At 35.8% G+C, this 13,154-nt stretch overlaps 1 protein-coding gene across 2 annotated transcripts in view; it reads right to left on the bottom strand.

Moving 5' to 3' along the window:
• Window positions 1-13,154, bottom strand: part of ULK4 (unc-51 like kinase 4) — a 225,741-nt gene that overhangs the window by 167,196 nt on the left and 45,391 nt on the right. For both annotated transcript variants that reach the window (XM_030512705.1, XM_030512714.1), the window contains exons 19-21: window positions 10,325-10,432; window positions 7,340-7,423; window positions 2,427-2,588 (exon numbers count right to left, since the gene is read on the bottom strand). In XM_030512705.1, coding sequence (XP_030368565.1) covers window positions 2,427-2,588; window positions 7,340-7,423; window positions 10,325-10,432 — 354 coding nt within the window. The remainder of the gene's footprint in view (window positions 1-2,426; window positions 2,589-7,339; window positions 7,424-10,324; window positions 10,433-13,154) is intronic.

The raw sequence follows: 13,154 nt of genomic DNA, 5'->3' as shown, positions 1-13,154 counted from the left end.
CAAGTCTTAAGAGTGCCAACCCAGAAGTGTCAGATGTTTCACAGAATCAAAGAATCAGCTAGGTTGGAAAAGACCTTTAAGATCATGAAGTCCAAAGTTCAATTTGAACTACACTATAAATACGGTAATTTACGATACATGTTACTGCATTTAACATCCTTGGTTGGGCAAGAAGCCCACATACATCAGGTTGCTCTATCACAGTGGCAAGAGGTGAAGGAATTGAGGAACTCAAAATCTATACTTTCTATCTCCTCACTTCTTATGATGCATGAAAATTTTCTTCTCATCAGATGCTATGGAAAAAAGGCAACTCCAGCAGTGCTTAAGAGAGGCTAGCTACTCATACCATAAATACCGTGGCAAAGAAAGGCTTTTTCAGTGGTTCATCTCAACCTCACAGCCTTGGGAGGATCAAATGATCTGGGATCTCAAGAGTCTGAGGATAGAGAGGGACAACCACCCACCCTCTCTTCTCACTGTCACTAGAAACCTCACCTAAAGGTAAAGCGTGCAAACCATATGGCACTCATGATACTAACCCATGAACCCACCACTACAAAAAGCCGTAGTGAGTCTGCACTGATGCCAAGTGTATTCTTGAGAATCACAAGTATAACTTCCACATCTTACTGAGTGGAAAAAAAAACCTCTTGCCTACCTGAAGCACACTATATTGTCCAAGAAGAAACTGACTTTTCAAGAGGGTAAAAATAAGAACGCACTGACATGTCTTCTGGTGATCTTTCTTTGCTCAGTGTTTGGATGTAGTTCAGACTGTTCCTCTGGGATATGCTGCTCACTGCGGCATACAAAATAGGCATAACCGTCCAATAAACCCCTAAAAATGGAGCAGCTCTGAAAGACTGGTGTAGGAGTCCAGGGAATGGTAAATGCTGAAGCAAAGTTCTTCAAGTGGATAGCACAGAAACAGGAAGAAAACTTCAGGACAAGTTGAAAGAGATAAAAACAAAGAGCAAAGATCCAGCAGCAAACAAGTAACAACTGCCCAGTCTAATGACTGACAAGAACTGATAGCACAAGATACAAAACATCCCTTATGGCAAAAGCAGTGGGTGGAAAGAGAATTGTGCAGACTTATTTAATTACTTAATAGATAAAGGAAATCATAACTCTCATCTCCTCTCTTATACCATATATACAGTCTTGATGTAAGCATAAAATTCACAAATCAAATAGGTAAAAGTCTCAAAAAGAACCTTTCTGAAAGAAGCAGCCAACCAGCCAGACTTAGAAGCAAGCTTAAGCTATAAGTGCTCTGTATAAAGGTTAAACATATATTTTACATTTTTACCCATAAAAGCTCCAAGACTAAGTTTTTACAAAGAATTTCAGAACAAAGTCTTTTGTAACACATATTTTACTAAATAAGTTTACTGTTCAAAAAGGTCAACACATTTTCCCAGTATCTGAGCAGTTTATTTTCCAGGAAAGGCTCTGCCACAAATACACACTGAGGTAAATGTTTAATACGTACTTATAGTTTTGAAAATTATAAGTTGATTCTACCATCTATCCCTTCAGCCACACTTCAGCTATATTTTTAATTCTCTCTCTTTTATTACCTCAATGCTAGATGTGTCCAAGTCCATACTGCTGCTGCAGCAACATTACCATTTTCCATAGAATCATAGAATAGTTAGGATTGGAAAGGACCTTAAGATCATCCAGTTCCAATCCCCTGCCATGGGCAGAGACACCACATGCTAAACCATGTCACCCAAGGCTTCCATCTGGGAAGCCAACAGTAAACTCCTAAGTGAGCCTGAGCTCTTCTCAGGAAATGAGCACCCAGTTATCACATTTCATTTAAAATAAATCAACTTACTGTTTTGTTCTAAAATATTACCTTTATTGGTGGGTATGGTTAAACTCACAGCCCTGCTAGGTATTTTCCACCTCACATCTTTTTGTTCCAAACCTGTTTGCATGCCATAGCTCTGCCTTCTCGCTCTGTATTAACTTACAAATTCAGGGCAAAGACTAACCCTGATGATTTTATAGGAAGTAACACAGTGATTTCAAAGATGCCTTCTGAGCAAAAGTCTGAGATAAAAAGAATAAACACTTCTTATGTAAAACACCATTGGAAAAAAAAAAATCAAATTTGCAAGAATTCAATTGATTATTTGAAAGATTAAATGTTTCAAACGTAACTCACGATCACCATCATAAGAAAACCTATGTTCCAAAAAATGATGATTCGCAAGGACTTTTCATAAGCACTGAGCTGTAATATGTGCACATTTCAATTTCAGAAACTGTGTAAATATATTTTAATGTAATCTGAAATATAAATACACATACATACAGAAAGCATGCTCAAAACCATTTCGGTTTCAATTCCGAATGCTTCTGAAAATAAACCCCACAACATTTCTGTATCACAAAAGGGAATTCCTCACCGAAACAGCAGTTATCTTCAAAGAATCTGCTGTAGAATGTGTGAAAAGGTACCACAAGACAGGTCCGACTTCTCCTGTAATAAATCCTTGTGCATGGCAAGAGAGAGTAGTGCAAACATTTTCAATTATCTTTGCTGCCAAATGGTTCACTACCCGGTCTTCCTGTAGGAAGGAGAGGAAAGGAAAAATCATGCAAATGTTTCTAATGTTTCTGATGTCAGTTTAAATTATTGCCTATGTCCATGTTTTATTCTATGTATATTGTCTTAGTGTGGTTTCTTAATTTTATTTGATACTTGCCAAAGTCACTTCACAGGAAACTTTACCTTCTGACAATATTATGTTTACAGACGCTCCTTCCCCCCACTTTCTCTTCTAGTGCAATGGAAATTTAACACAAGCATAATTTAACACAAAAACTTTCAGCTCCAAATGATCACCCAAAATTATAGTCATGAAAAAATACAAAGGTTTTGTTATGTTAGAGGTGTTCCATGATCAGTGCTTTGTGAACCAATGCCTGTGTATCAAAACTCATCATTACAACAGGCTCTGAATAGCACAATTCTGAGACATACAGTTACATTAGGAAAAAAAAAAAAAAACAAAAATCAATTACATTAAGCCCTTTTTATTCAGAAGAACCAACAACCCCCTGGGATAAAGAAGAAACCTTTTTGCAAGTCAAGTGATTACATAACTCCTTTCACTTCTCATAGTCTTCTGAAACAGACAATCCTGACCAAAGTATAAGATAAACCAATGGGTCCCATTTACCACATCAATTCCTAAATTTCCATAAGAGATTCTGAATCCTTCATATGATAATATATAGTATTATCAATTAGTTTTATTGAGAATACTAATCAATTTTATCTGCAAAATTATTTGTGGAAAGCCACTGTACATGTAGCTTTAGCACCTACGTAATAGTGTTCATACTACAATGTCTCCACGGAATAACAAACATCATGTCAGATGATGAGCCATCAGCACATCATGAACATGACAGGGCAGCAGCTCTTTCTCAAGAAAACTGTTACTGACTCCAATGGAAGCTTAATAGACATCACTTAAAAGCAGAGTCTCTACTTTGTCTGTCTGTCTTCTCTCCCTCACCTCCTCTTCTTAGTATCTCTGCTCTCTTTCACTTAAAAGCAGAGCCTGTACCTTAACAGAACTAGAAGATTCATTGCGGGTGGTTCTTTGGCTGTGCATTGCCTCACCTTATCTCAACCTTTAACTATGAATAAGTGAAGTCTTTCAACAATGTCTTAAATGGCATTCTTGAGTTCAGCAATTTTAATATAAGAAGGACCACCAATTTAATTTGTCAAGTCTACTTCACAGCCTGGCTTCACAAATAATTTATCATAAATATCTAATTGATTGCTTTCTTAAACTAATCTCCACATTATCCTACTAACCTTTGAATTTCTGACATTTATCTTCACAATTGAAACCACCAACAACTGTGAGCAACGATAATGAAACCCTTCAGAAAGCAGTACAAAAGCCTTCCAGAAGGAGAGAATTTAGACTTCATTAAAAATATATTCAATATCCACTGTTCCTTCTGCTGATTTAGGCCTTCTAAATGCAGATACTGATGTAGAAATATTTGGAAACTCTAGTATAATGCTGTAAAAAAAACCCCAGCTGTATTCATAATTTTCATGCTAAACCTGCCTGTTCTCCCAAAGAACTGCAGCTCTACTGAAAATACTTTAAAGAAATACCAAAGCCAGTTCCCATCTAAACCAGTTACACTCTCTTATAAAACTCTACTGATTTCTGTAGTCTTCCTTCCGATTTACAGCCACGAAACCAAAAGGATTTAGGGTTTATAGTTTTTATTACTGCAATATATTGTATCATTTCAATCTATTAAAGACCTAAATACACAAATACACATACATGTGTACCAAAATTCAGCTTCTCAAGCTTTTTATAAATAATGTTGATTTTAAGTCTTTTCCTGTGAATTACACTTCTAGATTTCAGTCCTTTTTCTTTTTTCAGTTGAATTAAACATACACATATTTATCAAACTGACTACATGCATTTTAAAATCAAATCCATAATTGAAACATTAATAGTCAAGTTAAATCTCTCTCATATGTGAAGTGATTACTAGGAATGCCAATTGGGACTCCACTACTACTTCAGGCAGGCAGAAACACTTAATAAATCCCATTTAAAAACCATAATCAAAGCATTATGCAGTGGATAACAGTTATTACGAACATCAACAAATTTCAAGATACAATTATAGCTTTTCTTCACAACATTTGGTCCTAAAGATGTGCTTTATTTCCTTACAGCCACCAATGAGATGATTATGCTTTGTGCCAGACAGTCCTGCTACTTTGGCTAGAAAAAGGTCATAGCAGCCTTCCAGTGTTTGAAGGGGGCTACAAGGATGCTGGAGAGGGACTCTTCATCAGGGACTGTAACAATAGGACAAGGGGTGATGGGTTCAAACTGAAACAGGGGAAGTTCAGGCTGGATCTAAGGAAGAAGCTTTTCCCTGTGAGGGTGCTGAGGCGCCGGCACAGGGTGCCCAGAGAAGTGGTAAATGCTCCATTCCTGGCAGTGTTCAAGGCCAGGTTGGACAGAGCCTTGGGCGACATGGTCTAGTGTGAGGTGTCCCTGCCCACAGCAGGGGGTTGGAAGTAAATGATCCTAAGGTCCTTTCCAACCCAAACTATTCCATGATTCTATGTATCTATCATCACAGTGCTCTAAAAACTCAAGGAGGGAGCGCAAATCAAAGTCATCAAGGAATCTACATTAATTTGAAATAACTGAATCTACTGACTATTTCTATTCATTGTTAAAAACTTAACAGTGCACTAGAAGTTTTGGAGGCACTGAAGATACAGTCACTATGCAGCCAACATACTACCTAAAAATAGCATAATTTAAAGGTTAAGAGAAAATATTTTATGATCTTTTTATATTGTGTACAGATACATACATTTGAGTAAAAGCATAATACTGACAAAGAAAAATTGGAAAAGCTGAAAGATTCAGAAAGTAACACTATATTCCATCATCACTCTAAATCAACTTCCATACACTTCTTCCGTTAATCTTAAAAGACAGAATAAAAAGAAACTACAAACATAACTTAATAAAGTAAAGCTGTATCATCCTGAGCATTCATGATTATCAGAAAGAAGTCTTCATTTGGCAACAATTTGCAATATAAAGCTTTCTCAGAGAAGAAGGAACATGTAGAAATAAAAATTTTAAATACCTTTTGCAGAAAAAAAAAAAGATTCTGTCAGTAAACTAGAGAATTGATATCTAAAGAAGAAATTAAAGTGATAATGTATATGATTCAGACCATTACTTTTATACTATAGGCAATCGTGTCAGTAAACTAAAAAAACAGATGTCTAAAGGAGAAATTGAAGTGGTGATGTGTGTGATTCAGACTATTACCTTTATAGTAGAGGCAATTCTGTCAGTAAACTAGAAAACTGCTACATGAAGAAGAAATAAAAGTGAGAATATATATGAAAGTATTTTTCCACTTGTATTCTAAAATCTAACTTTGTGTTTATGGATATCTTTGATACTTCCAATGCTGCTGTTCCGAAAAGGTGATGCTGCTACAACTGAGATAGAGCCATTTGTATTAGTACATTTGCACTGTACGCACACAAACCAGCACAAGTACTTAAAACTCTATTACAAACCTTGAGCATCTCCACAAACAGGAACTGTAGAAATGCACAGTGTGCTTAGTTAGCCCAGACACAACTTTAAACATGTGCTTAATCAATTTAATTCAAACTATTTCATAGGAAATGTAGTTTGATTTTGTCTTATTTTTAAAGAGAAATATACCAAGATAAATAACTACTAAGAAAAATTTGAGATCTTTCAGGACTAAGAAGTGATTTTATTCTATAGGAATAAATCAGTGTCTTATGGATGTGTCAATTTAGTTTCTCTACACTGAATATTCAGAAATAGCAAGTCTTCCATTACTAAATTTATAACTAAATAGCTTCTCACTAATGTGCCTTAGAATGACATCTTACTCTAATTATGAGCTGGAAATAGTTCCCAGTACAAACATAGTCATGTGTACTTGATCACCTGAAGGTTTGAAGACGTTAAAAAAGCATCTAGACTCTTGTTCTATTAATCACATTCTGTAGGCAATAAAGATCTCAAAACAAGAAGAAAAAAAGGTATTTCTCTTGCTTTCACCCCTTCAGCAACCTCCAACATGTTTTCTGCCTTGAGCTTTGCCCTGGGCAAAAATAAAGTCAAGTGGTCTCATACAAACAGTAAACGTAAACCCTCTACCCAACTATTTTTCATTTTACAAATTGGAACTATATGCATGTTTTTCTTCCCTTCTTCTAACACCACTAAGTCAACACCAAGAAAAATGAAGAATACAGCATAGCACATATGAGAATAAAACTAATTACTATTTTTTGGCCTCAAAAGAATGCTAACAACCCAGCAGGATAACAATGCAGTTTTAGGGAACTGTATCAGCCACCTCACAATAGAAAGTAAATCTTGCTTAAAGTTTTAAGGAAGATGTATGAAAATCAAATTGCAAGAGGACAGTACAATCTGTCAGGAGTTTCTCAAAAGAAAGCCACAGCATTAATAAATTCCACATTTATTAACAGTAATTTATATTTACTATCCCATTTCCAAAAAAACCAAGTGGCAATACATAAATGTTGAATGTACAGAGAACAATGCTGCATTCTTGCATTAATCTCCTGCTTAGGTCATGGTCTTCTCATGATTATTTAAATTCGAGAGCAATCCTTGATTGACAAGGCACTGCAGTGCTGCAGGCTACAATCCTCACACAATGCCTAAAGGGTTATTACAGTGGAGAAATTTTATTGAGGACAATGAAAGAGCCTTACCCCTTCCCGAAGACACCTCATTAGCACAGTGTAAGCAGCTGAGGGAACAACCCAATATTCTCTGGGGTGCTCCCTCTTTTCCTCCTGAAATGAAGCCAAAGGCACAAATGATTAAATAAAAAAAATCACAATAATCTCAGTCACATAAAAAATGGGTAACAACTTCTTAATAAGGTTCATATTAGAAACATTTCAAATTAATATACGCTACAAAATGTATTCAATTGCAGGGCAGTATTACTATTTAATGTTATTTCATGTGCAGCACAGAAATTGTTATCTTATTAGGTGATTTAAGTAGTCTCCAAAATCCGTAACAGAAATTGTCCTAATATTTCTGGGTTTCATCGATTCTCCCCAATTCACACACACCCCCCCAAATATTCTTGCATTCTCAATCATTTTGATTACTTCAGAAAGAGACAGCTAATTATTAAGAGTTTCTCTTTAAATGTGCTTTAAATGAGCTTCTCTTTAAATGTGATTTAATTATACCGAACAGATGAAATTAATTTGTAAATTTACTTTGGGGGGAAAAAAAAAAAAAGATTCCAAGTCATACAAGGAGATATAAAGCATTTAATTAAACTTACTCTGTGCTATACCCATCAGTACATATCAACATTGTTCTAAAATCTTTATGTATTTTCCTTGAAATCCCCATTAGAGAGGCTAATTCACTGCTAGTTGAATCAGGGGTTTAATTCTTCCATTTGAAGTTAATGAACTCCACTTCCCACCCCCAGTAGCCCACTGTAAAACTTCAAGGTTAAAAAAGGAGACTTAGATATCATTAAGATTTAACTAAAACCTCCATATCTAGGCTAGTAACACAGATATTAGCAACTGGAAAAAAAAATAGCCTCTTTTGGGAAAGAAAGTGAGGAATAACAGGCATTGGATGGTGTGAAGATGATAGGCCATGAAATCAACATGTAGCTTGTCTTAATAAGTAGACAAAGGATGACAAGAAACAACTTATTCAGAAATTCTACATTTCTTGAACTCTACTGGTTATATTAGCAAATTATTTTTAGCATTCTATGTAACTTGATATTGAAAAACACAGAATGGGCAAGGTGGTGGTTAACAACGCAAAACCAAATTATACTTTCTAAATTTCCCGATTTCCAGGTGGCCTACACTAATTCAACATATAGGAGTGATAATGTCAAGCATTTAATTAAAGCATGGCACATTAACAGGGAAGATTATTACTGAATTGCTTAGCAAAATTAATTTTCCTTCTTCATTGAAAATAAATCAAAACTTTATTTGCAACATATATCAATAGAGAAAATGAGTTTGTTACATCTCCTATTTTTTTAAGCTTTATTTCTGCTAACTTGGTATTAGAAGGTATGGAACAATTTTCCTTGAAGTAATTTACAGGCGATGATAATGAGTGGTTTGACATCCGACAGAGACATCAGATCTACTACATTCCACCTCCTTCATCTTATCTGAGTAACAACATGTTGACATTTAATCACAGTTTGCCTTCCAAGGCTTAGTGTATGAGTTTAAGGAAACACAGCTCAAGTTTCAAAGATGATAGGTTACTTTCTATCAGTCAAAAGTGGAACCTTCACCTGGAAAAGGCAGGACAAGACTAGGAGTCAAGACAGAATTAAAATGACAGCCAATGCTGGAAGTGGCATGGGTCTGTTTCTCACCTGATTCATCTAATTTAATCAGAAATTCTGTCAAGATTTTCTGTAACAATACTTCTAAAATATACTATTAAATAAAAAGCCTTAAGAAATGGTGCAGTCCTGAAACATTAATAGTTCTTGCTTTCTGCAAGGTTTAGGCTCTATTTAGAAATAAAAAAAAAAATACAAAAGATGTATGGAACTTAGCACCATTCTTAATTACCTAAACATACCTACACAATGTGGCCTTTAATAAATCTAAATAGATCACCAAACCTGGGGAATTTTGCTATTTTTTGCTGCTCATAGCCCATGTTAATTTTGATTAAACTTTAGGGTCTGTATCCTAATAACACAAAGAGTATTAAATGAATAGAAATATTACTTGGGACATTAAAGTTCTTCCTCAAGGACAATGCTTGCTAATCTACAAAAAACAAAGCAACCACTGCATTTTGTGGAACATGCAAAAGAGGGAGAGCATGAGGACATGGAAGATCACCACAAATCCAGAACTACACTAAGGCAAAATACAGATCCATTTGGTACTTTAATTCCTTTATCAAGAGACCTCACAGACTGTTAACTAACATGACAGCATTCAGAGCAATTAGATGATGCTGTGACTACAAAGGCTTCAGAAAAGCTAGGGCTAGGCTTTTTCTGTTTGAAGTCACTTTTGTTTCTAATGAGTAAAAGCAAGTATTTTACTCTTCAAATAGGTAAAATAAAGGTGAGGGTTTAGAGGAGCTCTTGTCTTCAATTCCTACTACTGACAGTATTTTTTTAACACAAATAACCTCTGTTTATATTTAATGTGAATGTACTATTTCTAGACTGAAGGTTTAAATCAGTTCTAGTCAAGAATCACTGTAATTCCATTCAAAATTAGTCAGGATTGCTCCATTTCCTTTTCCACAGCGTTGTGAATGCCAACATACTAGGATAAGATCTAATATTGACTACTCATTATATTAATTTATTGATATTGTAGGCTGTGCTGATAAATTCTATTTAATCGAAGCCTCTAGCTAAGATGTTCTAATCCTTAGATCTGCCCCTTGGAGGCCAGCAGCCATTATGGTGATTTATTAAATGGGTTTATAAAGTTAATACTCTATACTTGAAGAATGCAATTTAACTAATCTCAGATGAAGTCTACGATTGGACTAATATGTTTCTTACAAGAGGCAAAGCACCACAGACCATACGAGGACAAGAAACTGTTGAGAATACAAATGGCAAAGTAATTTGCTCTTTTTGTCTACTTTTGCATGGGAAATGTTTGTTCACACTTGTTAAATTTGTAAGGATCATCTGACAGTCTTACCTCCCTGGCTATGAGGTAAAGAAGCTCCCCAAGTGTTGGTAGAAGGCATTGTTTCAATTTGCTGTTTCTGAAGTTCTCTCTGATGAGTTCAGTTAAAAGTATAATTGCCTAAAATCAATTAAAAAAAAAAATAATCTTAGAGCAACACATCTTTTCTCAAGCAAAATGTACTGTTAAAGGTAACAAGCTTTATTTGAAATGTCATCTTACTGATTTAGTCTACACTTATGATAAAGAGTCATTTGCAAAGGATTTAGTAAGCATGGAAATTACAGAATAATTACAAAGCAGATTATACATGCAACATGGAGAAAAATACAATAAGGAAATAGCCTAGGTGACAAATTGCCAAGCTATCTGTTCTGCCCTTTCCCTCAGGACAACAGAAGTAGATCTGCCAGTCTACTTGTTGTTCCTATATTTCTGTAAAATCTAAAACATCAGGTTACAAACAGAAAAAACAACAAAAACACTCCAATGCTGGCTTAATCAGAAGATAGAAACTCTAAAAGTTTTGTCTCCTGATCTCTGAGTTTACTGGCAATTCACTGGACAGATCATACCAGTTTTCTGTACTTCAGGAGTTTCTTTTTAAAAAGCAGAGATATTTATATATACATGTATATAGTATTTATATTGAGGGAGTGGAGAGAAGTTGAAAATTCTCATTCATCTTGTGCAGGTGATCTAGTAAGGTATCACTTTCCTATACACATACGGAACAGATTTCATCCTAATCTTTAATGCTGGACTAATTCAAGAAACCAAAGACCATTTAGCTACCACATGTTAAACTGAAAAGCATTCTATCTGCTGGCTGGGGTGTGCTCCCCCCAAACCAAATGGGCTCCAGTAGATATCAAGCATATAGCACTATAGAAGCCAGTTGTCTCTTTAAGGAAGATGGATCTGCACATCCTCCCTGCTCCAAAACATTCACGCCTTGCAAGAGTAGGAAAATAAGGCAGTTCAGCTAATACAGATTTCACATACTTCCCTATGTCCTAAGGTTCCTTTGACTCTTGGGAGGGATTTAGTTCTAATAGTTTCAAAGTACTTACAGGATACAACAAATAAGCTCTGTAAACAGATACTGTCAGTGAAGTCAGCGATTTCCAATAGTCTGCATGATACGGTAAGTGAGATCTGAAGTTATTTTTCTGCACTTGAAATTAGCAGGAATATTGGACATACTATTCCATTTTCAATCTTGGAAACAGACAACTTTTTAGTTACGACTTTAGATGTGGTGTGATGTAGCTTGCACTATTTATTATTTTTTTAGTTAAACAGAGAAAGCATTGCTGTAGAGAATCCTAGCCAACAGAAACAGGAAAAACCCAGCAGTTCAGGAAAATAATAATACTTCTTGCATATTTCACTGTTATACAGAAACAAGGCAATAGAAACCATCATATTACAATCTCCCTAAGTATAACAAATGGAGCATGAATTTTATTTCATTCTTCTGCATATGAACTATTTCCTTTTCAACAGCAAGAGCATTATCAGCAGCATCACTGGGACATTTCATGTGTTTGTTTTATGCTTCAGTGGAGAATAATGGACCTTCTAAAACTGGACTTGTTTAAAAATGTTTTAAAATAGGACTGCCCCTGTGACAGTGCTATCCCAAAGTCATTGGTCTTAGATATTGTTGATGCTACAAACATCTGATAAGAAGCAGAAAGGTGTATACAACAAAGACCATCTAACTCATTAAATAGGTACTAGATCACTGGAATAGATTTCTTATTGTTCTCTTCTAGTTTAAAACTACTTTTAATATGGTTAAATAGGGAAGAGGTAATGAGCTGAAGAAAAGTTCTCTGGTGTTTTTCCCAGCTGAGCAAGTATTGTATTGTCTGCATATATACTAATGTTGATATCCATCCCTGGCAGTGTTCAAGGCCAGGCTGGACGGGGCTTGGAGCAACCTGGTCTAGTGGAAGGTGTCCCTGCCCGTGGCAGAGACTTGGAACTAAGTGAGCTTTAAGGTCTCTTCCAACCCAAACCAGGCTGTGATTCTATGATTCTGTACAGAGGCACATGGAGCACAGACTTGTATCACTCATCTCAGGGAACTCAATGTTTACAGTCCTTTTTGAATACAAACAAGCAGCACTAAAACCCAGACAGACACATAGGGTCCAAACAGCAGCAGTTCTTACTTTGAGCAGTCAGTTTCCCGAGATATTCTCAGACTTTGCACAGTGTTTAAATGGAAAACTTGATAGCCACTCTTTCAGACTGCTCTCAAATTAATCCAACAAAAAGATAGGAATTTTTCAGTGCTGATTATGGGCCCACCAGTGTGGGCTTCTTTCTCCTTTAATGGAGGGTCCAAGTCAAACTCTCTTGAGCATCAACTCCATTGCATGCTCAAGAAACTGCTTGATTCACTTTAGCTGAGTTCCACCACCCTAACACAACCTTCACAGATTTGCCTCAGTTAAGAAGCTTTCCCTAAACAAAAAAAAGTACTCGCAGTAGAAAGAACCTTTCAGATGAACCATGAGAGATGGCTCAGAAAACTGGTTTTCCACACAGCTGAAATACTCATATAGCTCAGTGTACAGTAGAGACTAATATTTCAGACAGTACATTTAAAACCTGGAATCGCCTCACTCGGTGACATGGAGAAGTCAAGCAGTTCATAAAATCTGGTTAAATTGTGGTGGTTAATCTGCAATTTTTTTGCCATTATGTATTCTCTAACTCCTTTGTGTTCTTAACACACACATACATCAAGCATGGGAGATTATGTGACAGGAATGGAGTTGTGGAGACAGACTGTAGCCCGGGTTGAGTATGAGGACACAGAAAAGGT

Source organism: Strigops habroptila, chromosome 1 (assembly GCF_004027225.2).
Source record: "Strigops habroptila isolate Jane chromosome 1, bStrHab1.2.pri, whole genome shotgun sequence".
In the NCBI taxonomy this organism is placed as follows: domain Eukaryota; kingdom Metazoa; phylum Chordata; class Aves; order Psittaciformes; family Psittacidae; genus Strigops; species Strigops habroptila.
This window is presented reverse-complemented; position numbering and strand designations above follow the sequence as displayed.